The following is a 22,390-nucleotide window of genomic DNA, read 5'->3' as shown; positions in this document are numbered from 1 at the left end:
GGCAAGGACACCAAGGAGCACAGCTATCAACACAAAGCCTTCCTAAAGAGAAAGGTCTTTCGACCCATTTTAAAAGAGCCCAGAGTTTCCTTCAGGTGGTCTGGGAGGGCATTCCAGAGGCTGGAACAGGCCAATGCCTTATGGGGCCGATTCCGACCTGAGTTAAGCACTGTAAATTGAATGTAATTCCCTTCTTATGCACTTTTCTCTCTGTGCCAATTCTGACCTTCAGTTTAAGCATGAGAATGGAATTCTGTTCTCCCGCTATTCGTTGGGGGTGGAGATCTAAGAAATTAAGTTGTGGTAGAGGTGTCTACAGACACACCTTATTCTGACCTTGAATTCACTCATAAATCCATCACCATGAATAAAGTCGAGTGAACCTGCCGGTTCCAAATGGAAGAAGCATCTACTTCATTATTTTTAGGAGAAATAACAGCATTCTCCATGCACTGTAATTTATAAACTCGTAAGAGCTATTGACAGTGGAAACCCGTCATTCAGGGCCTGTTATTAGCCCCATATAAAAATGAAAATAAAGTTATAAAAAAAAGAAAATCTCTATATATATATTTTTTTTTTTAAATATTGATTTTTGGGGGGGGCTTGCCTGTTTTGTATGTTATTTTGGCATTAATGCATGTCACATATCAGTTTGCAAACAGTGTAAAACATATACAGTTGAAGTCAGAAGTTTACATACACTTAAGTTGGAGTCACGCCCTGACCTTAGAGAGCCGTTTTATTTCTCTATTTGGTTAGGTCAGGGTGTGATGTGGGGTGGGCATTCTATTTTTTAGGTTTCTTTATTTCTATGTTTTGGCCCGATATGGTTCTCAATCAGCGCTAGCTGTCTATCATTGTCTCTGATTGGGGATCATACTTAGGTAGCCCTTTTTCCCCTCCTTTCGGTGTGGGTAGTTGTCTTTGTTAGGGGCACTATAGTCTTTGTAAGCTTTGTAAAAAAAAAAAATTGGGGGGGGGTTTATTTCTTGTTTTGTTAGTGACATTTTACAATAATAAAAATAAAATGTACACTCACCATGCTGCACTTTGGTCCACTTCTTTCAACAGCTGTGACAGTCATTAACTTGTTTTTCAACCACTCCACACATTTTTTGTTTACAAACTATAGTATTGGCAAGTCGGTTAAGACATCTACTTTGTGCATGACACAAGTCATTTTTCCAACAATTGTTTACAGACAGATTATTTCACTTATAACTCATTGTATCACTGTTTCAGTGGGTCAGAAGTTTACATACACTGAGTTGACTGTGCCTTTAAACAGCTTGGAAAATCCCAGAAAATTATGTCATGGCTTCAGAAGTTTCTGATAGGCTAATTGACATCATCTGAGTCAATTGGAGGTGTACCTGTGGATGTATTTCAAGGCCTACCTTCAAACTCAGTGTCTCTTTGCTTGACACCATGGGAAAATCAAAAGAAATCAGCCAAGACCTCAGAAAAAAATGTAGACCTCCACAAGTCTGGTTCATCCTTGGGAGCAATTTCCAAACTGAAGGTACCATGTCTGTCTGTACAAACAATGGTACGCAATTATAAACACCATGGGACCACGCAGCTGTCATACCGCTCAGAAAGGAGACGCGTTCTGTCCTCTAGAGATGAACATACTTTGGTGCGAAAAGTGCAAATCAATCCCCGACAACAGCAAAGGACCTTGTGAAGATGCTGGAGGAAACAGGTACAAAAGTATCTATATCCACAGTAAAACGAGTCCTATATCGACATAACCTGAAAGGCCGTTCAGCATGGAAGAAGCCACGGCTCCAAAACCTCCATTAAAAAAGCCAGACTACGGTTTGAAACTGCACATGGGGACAAAGATCATACTTTTTGGAGAAACGTCCTCTGGTCTGATGAAACAAAAATAGAACTGTTTGGCCACAATGACCATCGTTATGTTTGGAGGAAAAAGGGGGAAGCTTGCAAGCTGAAGAACACCATCCCAACCGTGAAGCATGGGGGTGGCAGTATCATGTTGTGGGGGTGCTTTGCTGCACGAGGGACTGGTGCACTTCACAAAATACATGGCATCATGAGGAAGGAAAATTATGTGGATATATTGAAGCAACATCTCAAGACATCAGTCAGGAAGTTAAAGCTTGGTCGCAAATGGGTCTTCCAAATGGACATTGACCCCAATCATACTTACAAAGTTATGGCAAAATGGCTTAAATTGTCCGTGTAGACCAATTTGGGTTTCCAATCTCTCCAAAAGAATGTGGTGATCGACGATATTAAAAACAACACTAAGGTCTAGGACCACGAGGACAGATACAGAGCCTCGGCCTGATGCCATTAAAAGGTAATTTACCACCTTCACAAGTGCAATCGCAGTGCTATGATAGAGTCTAAAACCAGACTGAAGCGTTTCATATACATTGTTTGTCTTCAGGAAGGCTTTATTACTGCCACTTTTAGTGAGTTTGGTACACATCTGGTGGATATGGAGCCGTTTATTAAGTTCAACATAGGGGGGCCAAGCACAGGAAGCAGCTCTTTCAGTAGTTTAGTTGGAATAGGGTCCAGTATGAAGCTTGAAGGTTTAGAGGCCATGATTGATTTTCATCAATGTGTCGAGATATAGTATTAAAAAACTTGAGCGTCTCCGTTGATCCTAGGTCCTGGAAGTGTTGTGCAGACTTAGGACAACTGAGCTTTGGAGAAATACGCAGCTTTAAAGAGGAGTCCGTAATTTGCTTTCTAATGATCATGATCTTTTCATGAATTTCACTGTCAACGAAGCATGATTTGTGCCGTGCTCAAAACAACTGCTAACTTGGAACTGCGAAAACTTGACTTCAGTGAGTTCAAGACAACTGGGAAGTCAGGAATAAACGAGCTCAGACTGGCAAAATATGTTTTGAATGGTCATCCACCTCGGAAATTGTAAATCCGGCCTCTTTCTAGAGCTACGACCTGAAGATCAATGACACCATCATGATTTGACCTTATTTTTTTCCTGAGTTCCCAGTTGTTTTGAAAGCACCATAAATCCAGAGAATGCCAGACTTTGATAACAAAATTTGCCCACGAAGGACTGCCGCGTCACCTTCCTGTTCAAGTGAGCACAGCACAACAAGGTGAGTCCAAAAAATGTATTGTTTGCTGCTGCATAAATTATGTAATATGCCAGAGAGATATGTATACTGTAGCTAAGAAAGTAATACTAAGTGTACATTATGTTGTGTAGTAAGATGTTAGTAGCCCATGTGCCTCACCCTAATAATTCAGTCTATTTACCCTCCTTAATTTTGCCTACTGTCCTGACTTGGTGGTGCACATGTAGCCTATAATCTGTTTTAGAGAAATGTTATCATCGTAAGATCATTGTAAGAGCTTTCAATCTGCTTATAGCCCCCCTTCATTTATCCTATGGTTCTGACTTGGTGTACAGGGAGAACACTGTAGGAACGGCCATTGTTCTGAATTATGTCACTGTACATTTCAAAAGTGTTAAACAAATAGTTATATTGACTACGTCCGTCCTAGCTCGCTCATTAATATCTTAATCGAAATGACGGATTTCCTCTTATCCGCTTGTCATCCCCTTATGCCATAGTTTGTACATGTCAATTCTCATTAGAAACCACATTTGTTTCAGCAAGTCAGCCTTATCAGCAGTTTTTTTAAGGCAGTAAATGAGGCTGAATTAACTGTTTCACGGATGGCCAGGTGTAGCACTGGTAAGATGTTGGGACAGCTTTGTGTAGGGCCTAACAGTTTGTGGGCACCATTTCAGCATGTGCAGCGCCTTTGAGGCTATCTCCATTTTGACGTAATCAATTCTCTTCTTCACGATTGGCTGATCCCTCCTGATGACTCGGTTGGACATGACTCCAACAGGTTCACCAGGAGCGATCAGCCAATGAAGTTGGAAGCCCCAGACAGTTTACATTAAAATGGTAGACCTCAATGGCACTGCCCATGCTAATACAGCCTTTTGGCCACTAGATAACTCTATCATTCTCTATGGTTTTACCATATAACCTAAAATATAAGGTTTTATTACTCCATTATTTATGTTTTGTTGTCATCAGTCTTTGTAGACAATGTACATCCATGGATTTAAATAATTAGATTCTGATTGTGTGTAATTATGATACCTACCACAAGAGAGCCCTGTTTCACACATCCTGAAGCTGTAGGCCTTGAGTTGCAGTACCTGTCGATTTTCTATTCTTCCATTGAGGTATAATGCTTAGATATTGCCTCAATTATAAAAAGAGTAACAGTCAAGGTTATTCTTTTTTTATTACAAAACATCTTTAATATAACTGTTACATAGTCTACCAATCATAGACAGAATGAATGAAGTATTAACCCTTGGCTTACAATGTCCGCACCCCTGCGGAAATCGAATTAACATTATACAAAAAAACATCAATCTGTCTGTTTAAGCTAGAGATATGTTTTGCATGGGCTGCATCTCAATCCACCGCCTCTGCCGATATCACCCTTCCGCATCTGTGGTGAAAGGTGGCAGAGCTAGAGTGGTGTTTGTCAGACCACGAGACATCCCGAAAATCGGTCTTCTCACGAAAACCTCTGTAGCGTCCGAACCGTTTGGCCTACAACCGATTGAAAGAGGACTCTTACGAACACGACAATGTTCTCCGTTTTGCTCAACCATTCCCACAAGACTCGTCTGAAGACAGTATAGCCTTTTATGCCAACTTCTGTTTGTAGCGCCTGGAACGGTCGCCCCTCTGTGGAAAGCTGAGACTCTCCCAAACATGACGATGTTCTCCGTTTTGAAGACGCATGACTTTCAACCTTCGTCTCTCCCGACCGTACGGGAGTTGTAGCGATGAGACAAGATAGTAGCTACTAAAATCAATTGGATACCACGAAATTGGGGAGAAAAAAGGGGTAAAATAACATTTTTTTAAAACAACAAAAAAGTATGTTCTCCGTTTTGCTCTAGGACACCCACAAGCCTCACAAGACTGAAGGTCCCGGTACCAGTTCAAATAATATATTGAAGTATAGTTTGAGATAGTTTAGTGCCTAAAATAAGGGGATAAATACATGTTAAAAAAAATAGAGTTCCCTGATCATATCTCTCAGATATTCGACAGACACTTCAGAATAAACTTCTTTAGAATATATATTTTTTTAACTATCTGTTGTTCCACGTGGTGCATCTGTTATTCAATGTGTTTCTATTGGTTAATAACAGTAGGCCTAATCCATTTTTCATCCAATATTTTTTGGGGGATACCTTAAGGAGCCTTAACATTCAAAATCAAATAGCTAAATAATCCTTGGTATGACCATCTTATAACAATTCCATTTGTTAGTTTAGAGCCCCCCTCCAGACAGGATTTAGACTCTTGATTAATATAATTAATAATACTGAGCAGATGCAGTATGTTTCAAGATATGTCTCACACTGGCCGTAAGCATATCAACAAGGTTACAAGGCGGGTCACGGTTAGCTTAGCGATATGACAGCCAGTCTGTCAAACATTTGGACTATAAAAATAAATAACCTCTTAACATTATATTAAATTAGAATATCATTGTAATAAAAGAAAAAGCATCTTCCAAATGATCACACCGATGTCTGACATTTGTTGAACTTGACATACTGGTGTGTTCAAAGAGTGTGGCGGAGAGACCAGAGTACTGGAGTTTGGTTGGGTACTCCTGAGGCCACACGGGATTAGTTGAGTACCGTTTAGCCATGACTGGTGGATGGATGGATGCATGCACACTGCACAAGGTCCTTCACGAATCAATGTCTACTGTCTAGACTGACTCGGAACAGAAATGAATACAATCAACCGTTCCATACATCATGTATAATTTTCCTTTTAAATAGTCCAGTTCCTTATTTCAGCATTGAGTTGCTAGTGGTGGGATTTTCCTTCTCTCCCAGGGAGCATTAAGAAGGATGTGGTGCCATTTCTCCAACGCAGCCAGTCAACAGAACCACCTCCAGTGCCCAAAAATGTGTTTTTCCTCCTCTTTAGGCTCTCTGCCTCTGAGAAAATAGAGAAGAAAGCAGGAAGAGAAAAAAGTGGGATAGTTTCACATGTTGAGAAAGACCTAGGTTTTCTCACGGGCTGAGCAATGGGCATGACTGTGTTGCTAACTAGGGGAGGGGAGTTTAGGGTCGGGTAAAGGCCCCATGTGCCAAGTTTCAGAATGTTCAGTGCCTGTGGATTCAGGGGAGGGGCAAACCCCTGTGGCTGCAGAACAATACAGAGCAGTGGAAGACAGACAGCTAGCTACGTAGCTACCTACCCAGTAGCCAGAGGGCTCAATGCTGCTGCAGCTTCACACATACAGAGAAAAACTAGACTCACTTCTGTAGGGAGACAGGAACACATGTGAGCGACTAAACAAGTTACCACTACATCTACAGGACTGCTGAAAGTGCAGACACCTGGAAAACCTTCCACTGGAAACAAATGCTGAGTCAATTATTATTTATTTTTTTCATCTTTAATTTGACTTGAAATGTGGACAGAAACCATGTTGGGGCATGCCATATTTTCAAATGTGCCATTCCCACATGTTTGGTGTCCAAATGATGTCTTATTTAGTGATATTGGGGAAATCATGTTGTGGCTGTGTTTAAACTGATGTTTATTTGCCAAACAACAGGAAGAGGAAAAATCCAGTGTTGGCCTAAATTCCCTTATAGTGGTTTTCCACACAACATTGTCATTTGTTATCTTTAGAAACAGAGAATATTTGTTTCTCCAGTGGCTGGCTACGCTGCAGACTCCCACACAGAGACTATAGTCAGCTGTTGGACTGAGTTGTGGAATTACAGTAGCCTATACAGCATAATACAGGGTCTGACATGGCCTTGCTTGAACCAGCAAAACACTGCTTGCGTACACTATGCACATGATAACAATCCCCTAGACGAAGATTACGCAACTGTTACATTTTTGCTACTCAAACCAATCTGGTACTGTCATTCATACAGTGATGTAGTGTTCCGATTTGATGTTTTGAACACAATAACATCCCTAACCTGTCGTCCTAACAATAGGTGTGGTGAGGAAAAGTCACAGTGAACCAAAAAAAGTTAATTTCCCATTCAATCCCAATTAGAAAAGTCAAGCTATCACTCCACATAAAACAATAATCTTTCGTAATACTGGTTGTAATGACAATACTGCAGTTTAAGGCTGACACTGAACACAGTTCTATGAAGTACACCAAGTTCAATCCCAAAGAAAACTCAAATGCACAATTATAGAGGAGAGAGGACACGGGAAGCAAGACATGGGCAATCTCCTTATTTCCTTATAACCGCATCTTGAGGATAGAGGATGAGGCACACTGGTGATATCACAGACATTGGACTTTGTAAGCCAGTGATATTAAATCTCTCTCTATACAATCTTTGTGAATAATACTACAGTCTGTGTGTATGTCTGTCCATACAGCCGCTGAACCCCAGGATCTGCTCTCTGATTCGACAGAGACAAAGCTGCCATGACAAACGTTGGCCTATAAGCAGCAGTAGCAAAGTTATTCGGTGCAGTTGTGCAGCTACTGTAACATTTGTGGCCAACATGCTGGACAGAGCTGCCCACAGCTAGGTCACATGACATGGGTTGGTTTCTGACAGCATCTGAGCAGGCAGTGATGCTAACCGTCAGCCATTTTGGCTCCTCATTCCAGGATGTCCGTCTCAAAGGGGACCAGATGGTAGTAAGACAGGTTTGTGACGTAGGCATCGGAGTCATCGTCACTGATGTCTGGTTCCACAGTCAGGAACTCCCTGCCATCCTCGTACCTAAGAGAGGAAAACGCCAGACATGGGTATCACTCAACTCACTGGGCACACCGGTTGAATCATAGTTGTTTCCACATCCTATTAATTCAGGTACGTTAAATCAATGTGGAATAGATGTTGAATTGACGTCCGTGCCCATTAGGAATGGACCAAGTGGTCAACCCATACTAAGACACTACATTTACTAAAACGTGTTCAATAGAAGAGTAGGGAGGTAAGGCAATAAATAGGCCATGGAGGCAAAATAATTACAATTTAGCATTAACACTGGAATGACAGATGTGCAAGTAGAGAATAGAGATACTGGGGTGCAAGAGGATAAGTAACAATATGTGTATGAGGTAGTTGGGGGTGCTATTTACAGATTGGCTGTGTATAGGTACAGTGATGATACAGTGTGTACAGGTACAATGACAGCTGATGCTTAAACTTAGAGAGAGGGAGATAAGACTCCAGCTTCAGCGAATGTTTTTTTTGGCAATTTTTTTTGTAAAGACTTATAGATGACCTGGAGCCAGTGGGTTGGTGACGAATATGAAGCGAGGGCCATCCAACGAGGGAATACTGGTCCCAGTGGTGGATAGGATATGGGGCTTTGGTGACAAAACGGATGGCACTGTGATAGACTGGATCCAATTTGTTGAGTAGTGTTGGAAAATTATATCGCCAAAGTCAAGGATCAGTAGGATGGTCAGTTTTACAAGGGCATGTTTGGCAGCATGAGTGAAGGATGCTTTGTTGTGAAATAGGAAGTCAATTCTAAATTCAATTTTGGATTGGAGATGCTTAATACGAGTCTGGAAGGAGAGTCCAGAGTAGCGATGCTGAACGAGCGGGCAGGTGTGGGCAGCGATCGATTGAAGAGCATGCATTTAGTTTTACTTGCATTTAAGAGCAGTTGGAGGCAACGGAAGGAGAGTTTTAGGGCATTGAAGCTCATCTGGAGGGTTGTTAACACAGTGTCCAAAGAAGGGCCAGAAGTATACAGAATGGTGTTGTCTGCGTAGAGGTGGATCAGAGAATCACCAGCAGCAAGAGCGACATTATTGATATACACAGAAGAGTCGGCCCGAGAATTGAACCCTGTGGCACCCCCATAGAGACTGCCAGAGGTCCAGACAATAGGCCCTCTGATTTGACACACTGAACACTATCAGAGAAGTAGTTGGTGAACCAGGCGAGGCAGTCATTTGAGAAACCAAGGCTGTTTAGTCTGCCGATAAGAATGTGGTGATTGACAGAGTCGAAAGCCTTGGCCAGGTCGTCGAATACGGCTGCACAGTAATGTCTCTTATCGATGGCGGTTATGATATCGTTTAGGACCTTGAGCGTGGCTGAGGTGCACCCATGACCAGCTCTGAAACCAGATTGCATAGCAGAGAAGGTACTGTTTGTTAACTTTGTTTTCGAAGACCTTAGAAAGGCAGGGTAGGATAGATATAGGTCTGTAGCAGTTTGGGTCTAGAGTGTCTCTCCCTTTGAAGAGGGAGATGATCGCGACAGCTTTCCAATTGTTGGGAATCTCAGATGATACGAAAGAGAGATTGAACAGGCTAGTAATAGAGGTTGCATCAATTTCGGCATATCATTTTAGAATGAGAGGGTCCAGATTGTCTAGCCCGGCTGATTTGTAGGGGTCCAGATTTTGCAGCTCTTTCAGAACATCAGCTATCTGGATTTGGGTGAAGGAGAAATGGGGGAGGCTTGGGCGAGTTGCTGTGGGGGGTGCCGGGTAGTTGACCGGAGTAGGGGTAGCCAGGTGGAAAGCATGGCCAGCCGTAGAAAAACGCTTCATGAAATTCTCAATTATAGTGGATTTATCGTGGTGACAGTGTTTCCTATTCTCAGTGCTGTGGGCAGCTGGGAGGAGGTGCTCTTATTCTCCATGGACTTTAGTGTCCCAGAACTTTTTTTGAGTTTGTGCTACAGGATGCAAATTGCTGTTTGAAAAAGCTTTTGTGCTGGTCAAGGGCAGTCGGGTCTGGAGTGAACCAAGGGCTATATCTATTCCTGGTTCTAAAATTTTTGAATGGAGCATGCTAATTTAAGAGGGTGAGGAAGGCACTTTTAAAGAATAACCAGGCATCATCTACTGACGGGATGAGGTCAGTATTATTCCAGGATACCCCGGCCAGGTCGATTAGAAAGGCCTGCTCGCTGAAGTGTTTTAGGGAGTGTTTGACAGTGAGGAGGGGTGGTCGTTTGACCACAGACCCATTACGGATGCAGGCAATGAGGCAGTGATCGCTGAGATCTTGGTTGAAAACAGCAGAGGTGTATTTGGAGGGCAGGTTGGTTAGGATGATATCTATGAGGGTGCCCATGTTTACGCATTTGTGTGAGATTGAGGGCATCAAGTTTAGATTATAGTATGGCCTGGGTATTAAGCATGTCCCAGTTTAGTTCACCTAACAGCACGAGCGCTGAAGATGGATGGGGGGGCAATCAATTCACATATGGTGTCCAGGTCACAGCTGGGGGCCGAGGGTGGTCTATAGCAAGCGGCAAGGGTGAGAGACTTGTTTTTGGAAAGGTGGATTTTTAAAAGTATAAGCTCGAATTGTTTGGGTACAGACCTGGATAATAAGAGAACTCTGCAGTAGATTGCAACTCCGCCCCCTTCGGCATTTCTATCGTGGCGGGAAATGTTATAGTTTGGGATGGAAATTTTAGGGGTTTTGGTGGTCTTCCTTAAGCCAAGATTCAGACACGGCTAAGACATCCGGGTTGGCAGAGTGTGCTAAAGCAGTGAATAAAACAAACTTAGGGAGGCGGCTTCTAGTGTTAACATGCATGAAACCAAGGCTTTTAAGGTTACAGAAGTCAACAAATGAGATCACCTGGGGAATAGGAGTGGAGCTAGGCACTGCAGGTCCTGGATTAACCTCTACATCACCAGAGGAGTAGGATAAGGGTACGGCTAAAGGCTATAAGAACTGGTTGTCTAGTACGTTCGGAACACAGAGTAAAAGGAGCAGGTTTCTGGGCGCGATAGAATAGATTCAAGGCATAATGTACAGACAAAGGTATGGTAGGATGTGAGTACATTGGAAGTAAACCTAGGCATTGAGTGATGATGAGACAGATATTGTCTCTAGAAACATTTAAACCAGGTGATGTCATTGCATATGTGGCAGATGGAACTAAATGGTTGGTTAAGGCATATTGAGCAGGGCTAGAGGCTCTACAGTGAAATAAAACAATCACTAACCAGAACAGTGAAGGCATATTGACATTAGGGAGAGGCATGCGTAGCCGAGTAATCTTAAGGGTCCAGTGAATGGTTGTGCTGGCTGGATACACAGCGATTCAGACTGCTAGCAGGCCGGGGCTAGCAAGCTAGCAGAAGGGTCTTAGAGGGACGTCGTGACAGAGGAAAGACTGTTTTAGCCTCCTCGTGCGGTTCTGTCGATAGGCCAGTCGTGATAGATTAGTAGGGTTCAGTGTAGCAGAGGGGTCCAGTCCAATTGACAAATGGATCTATTCAGCTAACATTCCAATATGCTCTAGACAGCTAGCGGGCCACGGCTAGCAGGCTAGCAGATGGGCATTCAGGGGACGTCGCGACGAAGGGGCCTTTTGGAAAAAAGACCCTGGGACAGATTATGTCGGTAGTCCAGTCGTGATGGATAAGCAGGGCTTTGTGTGGTAAAAGGGGCCCAGGCCGATTGGCAAAATAGGAATAGTGGTACGAGAAATTGGCCAACGGACCTATTAGCTAACAGTCCGATATGGTCTAGACAGCTAGCGGGAGCTAGCGGGCCGCGGCTAGCAGATGGGCATTCAGGGTTGTCACGACGTAGGAGCCAGTTGAGTAACCCCCTTGAGCAGATTAAGTCGCTAGTCCAGTTGTGAAGAATTGGCGGGGTTCCGTACCCCGTACCGGCAGTAAAAGGGGTCCAGGAGTGGCTGATGGACCTCTTCAGCTATCTGGGAGATTGGCCTAGTATGGGCTAGCTCCAGGCTAATTGGTGCTTGCTTCGGGACAGATACGTTAGCCAGAAGTAGTCACTCGGATTGCAGCTAGCTAGCTATGATGATCCAGGTGAGAAGACTCAGTTAAAGTCGGAAGTTTACATACACCTTAGCCAAATATATTTAAACTCAGTTTTTCACAATTCCTGACATTTAATCCATGTAAATTCCCAGCTAGGATCACCACTTTATTTTAATTTTAAGAATGTGAAATGTCAGAATAATAGTAGAGAATTGTTTATTTCAGCTTTTATTTCTTTCATCACATTCCCAGTGGGTCAGAAGTTTACATACACTCAATTAGTATTTGGTAGCAATGCCTTTAAATTGTTTAACTTGAGTCAAACGTTTCGGGTAGCCTTCCACAAACTTCCCACAATAAGTTGGGTGAATTTTGGCCCATTCCTCCTGACAGAGCCGGTGTAACCGAGTCAGGTTTGTCCTTACTCGTACATTTTCTATAGGATGAGGTCAGGGCTTTGTGATGGTCCCTCCAATACCTTGACTTTGTTGTCCTTAAGACATTTTGCCACAACTTTAAGTTTGCTTGGGGTCATTGTCCATTTGGAAGACCCATTTGCGACCAAGCTTTAACTTCCTGACTGATGTCTTGATATGTTGCTTCAATTTATCCACATAATTTTCCCACCTCATGATGCCATCTATTTTGTGAAGTGCACCAGTCCCTCGTGCAGCAAAGCATCCCCACAACATGATGCTGCCACTCCTGTGCTTCACGGTTGGGATGGTGTTCTTCGGCTTGCTAGCCTCCCCCTTTTTCCTCCAAACATAAGGATGGTCATTATGGACAAACAGTTCTATTTTTGTTTCATCAGACCAGAGGACATTTCTCCAAAAAGTATGATCTTTGTCCCCATGTGCAGCTGCAAACCGTAGTCTGGCGTTTTTATGCCGGTTATGGAGCAGTGGCTTCCTCCTTGCTGAGCGGTCTTTCAGGTTATGTCAATATAGGAATTGTTTTACTGTGGATATAGATACTTTTGTACCTGTTCCCCCAGCATCTTCACAAGGTCCTTTGCTGTTGATCGGGGATTGATTTGCACTTTTCGCACCAAAGTATGTTCATCTCTAGGAGACAGAACGAGTCTCCTTCCTGAGCGGTATCACGGCTGCGTGGTCCCATGGTGCTTATACTTGCGTACTATTGTTTGTACAGATGAATGTGGTACCTTTAGGCGTTTGGAGATTGCTCCCAAGGATGAACCAGACTTGTGGAGGTCTACAATGTTTTTTTTCTGAGGTCTTGGCTGATTTAAAAACAAATCCCAAGATGTCAAGCAAAGAGGCATTGAGTTTGAAGGTTGGCCTTGAAATAAATCCACAGGTATACCTCCAATTGAATCAAATGATGTAATTTATCCTAACAGAAGCTTCTAAAGCCATGACATAATTTTCTGGAATTTTCCAAGCTGTTTAAAGGCACAGTCAACTTAGTGTATGTAAACTTCTGACCCACTGGAATTGTGATACAGTGAAATAAATTGGTCTGTAGACAATTGTTGGAAAAATTACTTGTGTCATGCACAAAGTAGATGTCCTCACCTACTTTCCAAAACAATATTTTGTTAACAAGAAATTTGTGGAGTGGTTTAAAAACAAGTTTTAATGACTTTAATGACTCTGACTTTAACCGCATTGTAATATTTGGTGAAAAATATTTTGTTGTGGAGACTGAGTAAAGGTCCCTCCCTAGCTTCCCTCCTCACACCCCACCCAGGGAAGGAAGAGGTGCACTGAGACATTTCCTGAGGGGGACCCTGGAACCTCTTTGAAATTCAAGGAATGCATGGTACTCACATACTCAAAAGGGCACACACAAACACTTGTGATCCTAAAAGGTCCCTGTAGGTGTGTGTGTAGTAAAGAGAATGTGAACTGTACGAAAAGTAACAGGATATATCATGTTTGTATAATAAAATAGGCCTAAATTCAGGAGAAAACACTTTTCCTCTTCAACCTCAGTCATTCTGGTTAACGCGTGATACTGCCACGCTTCTCTGGTTGTGGTGCAGGGAGTTACAGTCCAAAGTCAACATTGTATTAGAAATATTAAAATATCTACGGCACACACAATTTCACCTCTTATGAGGAAGAAGAAATGCCCATTTGTCTCAATACACAATGACATTGATACTGACTGGTAAGGTGAATCTAACAGGTAAAAGAAGTCGTAAAGTCACGTGTTACTTACAGGTGTTCTGCAGAGCCAGCAGCAGAGTCAGTGGATGAGGGTCTCTCTGCATCCTGTGGCAGACTCTCATCAAACACGATTGTCTCAGTGTTGGCCAGACAGAAGCCATTGGAACGCATGATCTCTGTAGGGCACAGAACACATTCTACAGTTTAGGACATGAACAGTCTACCCCATGTTTTGTCTGTTGTTTATATGTCCTGTAAGGAATTCTTTATAACGCAAGGCACATTTCTGTGAAAACAGACGATACAATTCCAGCTTATCTTATCCTATATTAACCATTACTCAGAGGTTTCCTGGTTCGGATGTCATTGGTTGTTTGGGTGGTTAAAAGGAAAGTTACTTCGTTTTTAAATTTGATTTAACTAGGCAAGTCAGTTAAGAACCAATTCTTATTTACAATGACAGTCTACCCGTCATGGCCGGTTGTGATACAGCCTGGAATCAAACCAGGATCTGTAGTGACGCCTCTAGGACTGGGATGCAGTGCCTTAGACCGCTGCGCCATTCGGGAGCCCCAGTTAATACTGGGAAGAAAGCGGAGTGTTTTCCCTGTGTTTCACCACGAATCAATACCTGATATCTTGTATGGACTCTGGAAGCATGGCTGGATCTTGTGGACGTTGTCATTCTTCAGCACTTGGTCCAGCGGTGATCGCTCAAAGAATGTCAACACCACCTCTGACCTAGAATACTGGGGAGACAGACAGCACAGATAGTATGAGCATGGGTTCTATTTATGAGAGCCATACAAAAATGCATTATAACTAATCTGAGTCAAATGTGGTATGTTGGAAGGTGTATAAATGAATAGGTTTGCATACAAGTTGATCAAATCCAAATGTGTAGAGGGCAGTCCAAGACGACTAGTGACCCACCTTCCATGGCATGTTGATGGCATTCTTCAGTAGCTTCTCCACCTCATTTAGTTTCAGCTCAATGTCACTGGCCTCTTTAATCTTAACCAGACCTAAACACAAAATGACACAAACATAACGCAGTCAAAGGTTATTACATGGTTATTACCACTTTTTATTGTATTAATCTCACAAAACTGAAATTCTTAAGTCTCAAGTAAATTCTCAGGTAACAAACCAGGTACACATTTAAAATTTGATTTGATTCCCAAGACAAACCAAAAGCCATCATTTTGAGACAGCCTGAGCTTTCAGACCAAAATAACTTTCCTACTGAGAGAACATGAGGTAAATCCTATCTGTGCATCCACCATAACAATAGGGCAGCTACTTTGACCTTTGTGTCAACTAGCATCTTATCTATCCACAGGCCAGGACACACAAAGGCTAAATGGGAGGAGGGCCCAATTCAACTTTACTCATGTAAAAAAGGTTGCCAAAAAATATATAATTGAAAAGGTGGCAATCAGTAAAATAAGAACCTTTATATTCACAATCACAATGCTCCTGTGATATTTGTTCTGGGCATGGCAAGTACAGAGAAACACAAATAGACTTATTTAAGTTAAGTGGACTTAGTTTTAAGAGCACGCAACTGCACGTGTCACAAATAGGATAACCAGCAAGAATGCCAACACGGCTCAGTGAATGCTAGGAAATAGGCAGCACAGGATCTGAAAGTGGTAACAGCAGAATATAGGAAAACTGCAGTATAGACATACAGCACACCTATCTACCTCAGCAGCATGATACATGTATTGACAATGCAAAGTATAAGAGAGGTTTTAGATTTAGAAGCTGGGTGGAAAGTTTCACTTCGGGAATAAGCACTAGCAATGAGGACTTTAATATTGGCAAACACATGTCCAAAAAAAGAGTGGAAAGTAGCCTGCTTAGTTGGTTTGGACCTTTCATAAACAGGGGGATGTGTGAGTGAATATGTACTTCAGCCTTTACAATCCAATGATGCAGAGTGAAAACTAGTGACTATGACGCATTAGTCATCGGTTCTGCCTTCCAGTTCCAACTAGTCCCAAAATAGCATGTACGGCCATTCATAGTCATGATGACTACGATAGTGAGGTTGATGATGACGATCCTCCAGAAAACTACTGATGAGGTCTTACTGAGGTGATGCGACTAGTGCGCACGATGCAGCCACAGAGCTGCTCCCTTCGGATAGATAGAGGGCTGCGTAAGAGGATGCGAGGCAGCGCTCTGCTGATGTAACAATCTCATTCATTTCTAATGGCCCACAGTCATGACATTTACGCCCCAGGGTTTGAGGAGTGATTAGGTCATGAAATGTTTTTGGTTAAAAAACAAACAAAGTAGTGCGCACTTATAGGGAATATGATGCCATTTGAGAGGCAACCATAGAATCCCCCACCCAGGGCTGCACCTCACAGGGTTCCAGGATCATATTCTTCTTTTTAAGAGAAACAGCTCGGTTTGTCCAAACCAGCAAAAGCCAATAAGTACTTGTTGGTCTGCAAATAAGAGGTTTATTGTATTGTTGTTTATTTAATCATAGGCTTAGACGTATGATTAGTATTCTTGGTTATGTCATGGTAGAGTTACAGTGTGCCATTTTGAATATTATATGGTCTTCTCTTCTTTATAGGATGTTTCATTTGAAAGACATGCCTTGTACCCCTGGGAGCATATCCTCAAGGAAAAAGCAACAAATCTTCACCACACATGGCGGTTGCTCAAATGCAACAAACACGAAGATAACTGTCCTCAGACAAAACTCGAAAACCGCCTCGCTGTTTTCCTTGTAAACAGATGTTTGGAAATCTGTCCATGGGATTTCACCTTTGATATGGAAACGTGAGCAACATGAGCGCTGGCGTGGAATGCCAAAATAAAGTTGTAGATTTGAAAATGGAACACAACCACTTAACATATTCCTCTCTCTCAATTAATTATATTTCGAAGTTGAAGCTAAATGTATAGAAATAGTGGTCATCTGAAAAATAAGCCATGAAATATTTTGAAACTAAAAATCAGCTGTGTTTGTTTCCGACCAGGCTCCCTGAGTGCATGTCCTCACTTCCTGTGGAAGAGTCCATTTCCTGTCTCCACTTCCTGGAATCGCGTTGAAGAGGGAAACACTAAACTTGTGTTTTCTGTTCTCCTTGTGTAACACAATAAGTATGGGGCCAAAATGGTCTAATAATTGTCCTCTCTACCAGCATTCTGGCCATTCAAACTGTTCCCATGTGCACATCAAAGAATTTGCCTGTAGCCAAGAAATAGGCCAACAGTAGTTCATAGCCTGCATTTAGTTGGCTGAGGAACATTGCACAGATACTGCTAGTATCTTTACCAACAAAAATCTGTTTTCTGCCCATTGTAGCGAGCATATTATTACTTTCTCGCTTTTTTAAAGTGTAGCTACAACCATTTATGGTAATAGATTTCGTAATTAAACAAGCTTACAATGCAATGAAAAAGTGTAGTTACACAACTACTTAATGTGATACCTGTTTGTGCTGTCATTTGCATATCAACCATGGCAGGAGGACAGACAACATGACAGGAAGCATGAGCCTCCACATCATCCTTACACATGATATTTCAACATTTATAAGACCTTATCAACAGCTATTTCACAATGACATCCTACAGCACATCAGACCGGCCCATGTCAGCATGATACTACAACATTATAGCCTTTAGTAGTGTCATGTACTGCAACATTATCTAACCACCATCTCCCCGGTTAGATGAGTATGTTCCATAAGGTGTTGCCGTTTTATCAATAGATACAGAGTGCCAAATTCCATAGTAAATCTTAGGTTAAGCCTTTAAACAGTGTTCTCGGCTGTCCTCTCCGTCACCAGTCTGAGTCTGTTATGTCTAGATGTTTGGGCGGTGCCCTCGTGACTGGCTCTCATGCCAGCAGAACCAGCACATCACTTCCTGTCTGTGATGCCCACTCCAGGGTCACATGTCAGGTGACTGATGATGAAGGCCTAAGCAGGCCACAGTAGGGGCTAGCCTAAATATAGGAGGCCCACTCCTTCAGCCACTCCTTCTATATCACCCTCTCACCACAATGACCTCAGCCTGAAAGTTCCCTAGAAGTTCTGCACGCCTCTCTTGTTGCCTAGGTACAGCACAGAAACAAGAGTAGGGCCAGAAACAGTGCGAATAAAAGAACACAACATAGGGAAGCAAGGACAGCTCGAGCTAGGTCCACTTTTGATCTGAGTGGCAATTAGAAGACGGATCTAAATAAAATATTGAGCCGAGGTGGAAATGAAAGGGCATGGGGAAACGGAATGGGATTCATCTGTGGCCAGCTATCCATCACTGACATGATTCAACTCTACCGACACCACTACTGGAGTAACACTTGGATGAAGTCCCTATTTCAATACCCATCTCCCTCCGTTCGTATCAAACAACAAGACATGAGAATGGACGATGAGACACCAGGAAAAGAAGAAGTCCAAAATGAGTCGTTTTGCATCACACGCAGCCGAGAAAGGAGAAGAGCCCATCCTCAGCAGTGACAGCTATTTCGGTGTATGGGAAGGAAACAGAGCCTTCCAGTCGCCACAAAAAGGCTGGCGTGGGGAGACAGTTTACAAAACACACTTACTGTAAGCTGAATGGACACAGACAAAATAGAAGTACCAGAGAGGCTGTGCAGGGTGAACACCCAGCTATCACATTTGGTTCCTTGGAAGTTGTGGGAACATACGTTTTTGGTTTCCCATTGGTTCTGGGAACGAAGCCATAAGGTTCCTGAACAATAAAACTGAACGTTTTTTTAAACGTTCTGAGAACAAAATGTTTTTGGGGGCCTGTTCTGGGAATGTACATTTTTATGTATAGCAGGGAGGTTCCTTTCACAGAATGTTTCAATAAGAGTTTTAATAACACTGCTAGCTTAGTTTGGATAACTGATTTCAACTCCAAACACAGATAAACATTTATTTGCTTATGCTTTGAACATGCAAACACATAAAAACATTTTTTTGTGGCATGGCATCAGTGAGATTCAAACATATGATATTCTGTTCACTATCCAAGGAATTAGCCCACTGCGCCACCAGGATGGAGCTAGCCTGCCATGTTTTTTAAATTTATTTTTAAACTCATACGAAGCTGTTCACTTGAGTCTATTCAAACAGGCTCTGCTTCCTTTCAAAGGAAATAAGCACTCATTAAGATCAGGTGTGGCCAATTAGTGGGTGCGGCCAACAGAGCTGCAGAAAATGTTATGCTGAAAGTACTGAAATTCACACAGAAGAACGTTGTTTCTTAACATTCTCTGAACATTGACTTTAAACAGAACCACGTGGAAACCTGCAGAAAGTGTTATGCGGAAGAACCACGCTCTAAGAAACATATGGTTCTCAGAATGTTATGTGCTAGCTGGGCATAGAAGTGGCATGAGCTGGGCATCCTGCCAGACAGCACCCAGCCTGGGCAATGTCAGGGCACCATCTTGACAGACAGGGCAGTAAGAGGTACACAACCCAGGGCAGTGTGTTTGGCTTTCATGTGTCACAATCCTTTCCAACTGTCTGGGGGTTCTGTTTATCTTTACCCATTACTACAGGATATGATCTGCTTCTATTGCAGAACAAGCTGGTCAACAATTCAATCACGCGGGACATACAGTAGATTAGCCTAATCACAACCTAAACATTTGATAACATTTAATGTATTATTGAAATGGTCCACAAACACTCGATAGGGGGGAGTAACTGAGCCTTTCAGCGTTACCTCAACATTATTAAAGCCAACATGCAATGAATAGGCCACCTCCTAATTTATCGAAAACATTCACTGACAAATCCACACATTAACCTTTTCCAATATGATTTAAATTTTGACAGTTAGCCTGTGCAACTATAAACCTACCCAATAGCCTCCAGCTCTGAAAACCAAACTACCAAAAAGGTGCTGCTGATAAGTGATAAAGGATAGCCAGTTAAATCAGTCCTATTGCTCTTGACTTAAGTTCCAGTCAATCATGTTAGGGGGTTCCCAGAGAACCTAAAACAGTATCCGGAATCATGTAGACCAAAGAGCAGCTATTTGATAGGTCTGGTATTATGTGTTCTCCAAAGTGGATCCAATCAATTATTAAACGGACAGTGTCTACCTGGGTCATGAAAACAACAATTAGTCTTTATTTATCCACTGTAAACAATACAACAGATCTATCTATCTATATCAACAGATCTATCTATATCAAATGTGCCATATAATTCCGACCTGTCAAAAATACCCATTTGAATACAATATTTGATGACAAAGTTCTCAACACGTCAAAACATTGGCTTATCTTTTTTATTTTAGCTAATTGGTCTTTTGACCAATCACATCAGCTATGAAACAGAGCTGATGTGAAAAGATCTTATGTGATTGGTCAAAAGGCCAATTAATAGAAAAAACATCCGAATTGTATTGTGGCTATTGTCTTCAAATGACCATATAATTCATTACTTAATTGGTTAATTGATTAAACACAATTTTCAGTGGCATGGGGTACACTATACCAACCTTCGATAAGCGGCGACTTGGAGAGAGCTCTTCTGTCCTCAGGGAATGATTCAACCAGTCTTTTGAACAATCTCCCAAAATCGGAATAACTCCTGTGCAAATACAAAACGTTTCTGTCTGACCACTCGGTTCTGATCTCGTAGAATTCTTCTTCCTCTCCTCGCTGATTTATGATCAGTCTCCGGATCCCGTTCACCCAGCAATCCTTGACAAACATGTTGACCAGAGACGTCCCCTCGAATATCGCCGATGCCATTCCTCAGCAGTCAGTCCAGCATTCTGAGAAGGAGTGGGACGTTGAAGTGAAGTCATGGACTTTGGAATCACATTGCCCACCCTGAACCGGGTAAAATAACAATTTCAAATAAATCATTAACTTGTAAGCATGTGGGGGAAATGCTAATATAAGGAATAGTGGCCAAGACCACTTCAAAAACCTCCGTCATAACTCTAAAACCGTTACAATGTAGAAAACCAACAAAATTATTTCAGTTTCGCTTGCTCAGCCCATCACAGACGCAGTCTTAAACGTGGCACTGTTACCGCCTTCATAGTCATTAGTCACCACAGGGTAAGAAAATAATGAGTTTTTACTTGATATAATCCTCCCAGAATTCAAATGGACTCGAAAATAGCTATTTAGCTGTTGTTCAATAACAATGATTTATTTACTAGTCCACTTTAAGTTCAGGGTCACAGATGACGCCTTAAAACAGTTAGTTGCCCTTCACAAAATGTTAGTATATTGTTCTTTTATCGTCTTACTGTTCTTCTACGAGTCTTCTGATTAACTTCATGCGTAGAACTGAATGCAAAATAATTGCATATTCGATGTCCTGTTCTTCAAGGCTTTACTCCCCTGACAGTTTGTCGACGTTTGCCTTTAGAGGATGCATCTTGCACACTGATTCCAGAGTTGACGGCTTTTGTCGCTCAGGCGAAAAATATCCGTCGGTTTCCTCCCCTCGCAGAAGTTGACTCCTCTCTCCCTCCCCTCTTCTTCTTCCTCGCTCCTTGTCAACAGTGTGGATACTATGCAAGGAATGCAACTGCGCAAAGAGAGACCGAATTGTCCATGTAAGCTGCCTAGGCTACTTCAAAACTTGCATACCTTTTCTTTCTGATGTACAGTTGTGTTCAGCAGTTATAGTATGTCAACCTGGACTCAGGAGTAGATGTAGTAACCCTCATGAAAAAGTACTACTGAACTACTACACAAGATCTACAAAAAACCTACTTGATTGCTGTTGAGATGTGTAGGAAACGAGTAGTGAGTTATGTGGCCATTTCAGTAGTAATGAGTGATAAAATGGGACATTTCACTACTGGTGAACACTACATATTTCTTATTCAAATCGCTACATAATTCTCCCTTAATGACTACTGTGTAACTCCTGAGCTTTTGGGTATCTACAACTTAAAACCTACACATACCTACACAATTTCTACATGCTGAATGTAGAATGACCACAGTAATACCTACACAATTTCTACATGCTAAATGTAGAATGACCACGTAATGCCTACACATTCCTGCTGTATGCCAACTCAATCCCTCTTGAATTACTACTGCCATTTGTCTGTGTAGTGTTGTCACTACTGAATTACTCCTTATCCCTTTTCATTTCTGACATAAACACTTTTGAATTACTATTGAAAAAGGACACATTTACTACCGTTTGCCTATTCAAAATCACAATTGACATCTTGTTTCCCTACTGTGTCACTACTAGACGAGTGCACCTGTTATTTCCTAAAGTTTCTAACTGTAGTAATCAAACAATCAATAATAAACATATACACATGCAATTGAATTAGTTTAAATTCAAGTGAATTCCATATTAAATGACATTTGCACTTTTTTTGTTTATCGCTTTGAGGCCTCTTCATTCTGTTTTTACTTAACTATCTTCAGATCCTTTTTTTGTGTTGCAGCCACATTTCTCCACCACGTAACCTTTT

The 22,390-nt window shown here is 42.0% G+C and overlaps 1 protein-coding gene across 4 annotated transcripts; it reads right to left on the bottom strand.

Moving 5' to 3' along the window:
• Nucleotides 1-4,262: 4,262 nt before the first annotated feature.
• Nucleotides 4,263-21,430, bottom strand: pxdc1b (PX domain containing 1b). 4 transcript variants are annotated; one of them, XM_031836082.1, is made up of 7 exons: nucleotides 21,194-21,410; nucleotides 20,429-20,707; nucleotides 14,861-14,952; nucleotides 14,559-14,676; nucleotides 13,980-14,103; nucleotides 7,650-7,792; nucleotides 4,263-6,016 (listed from the first exon to the last, which is right to left on the bottom strand). In XM_031836082.1, the coding sequence occupies exons 2-6, from the start codon at nucleotides 20,682-20,684 to the stop codon at nucleotides 7,669-7,671; spliced, it is 714 nt and encodes a 237-aa protein (XP_031691942.1). In that variant the 5' UTR covers nucleotides 20,685-20,707; nucleotides 21,194-21,410; the 3' UTR covers nucleotides 4,263-6,016; nucleotides 7,650-7,668. The 4 variants fall into 4 exon arrangements, with proteins under 4 accessions (XP_031691942.1, XP_020350270.1, XP_031691941.1 ...); XM_020494681.2 differs by having other exon boundaries at nucleotides 20,429-20,765; nucleotides 21,194-21,409; XM_031836081.1 differs by having other exon boundaries at nucleotides 4,263-7,792; nucleotides 20,429-20,765; nucleotides 21,194-21,430.
• Between the last annotated feature and the right edge of the window lie 960 nt (nucleotides 21,431-22,390).

This window comes from Oncorhynchus kisutch, linkage group LG11, assembly GCF_002021735.2.
Source record: "Oncorhynchus kisutch isolate 150728-3 linkage group LG11, Okis_V2, whole genome shotgun sequence".
NCBI classification, from domain to species: Eukaryota; Metazoa; Chordata; class Actinopteri; order Salmoniformes; family Salmonidae; genus Oncorhynchus; species Oncorhynchus kisutch.
The sequence above is the reverse complement of the archived record's forward strand: the minus strand, read 5'-3'. Positions and strand labels throughout refer to the sequence as shown.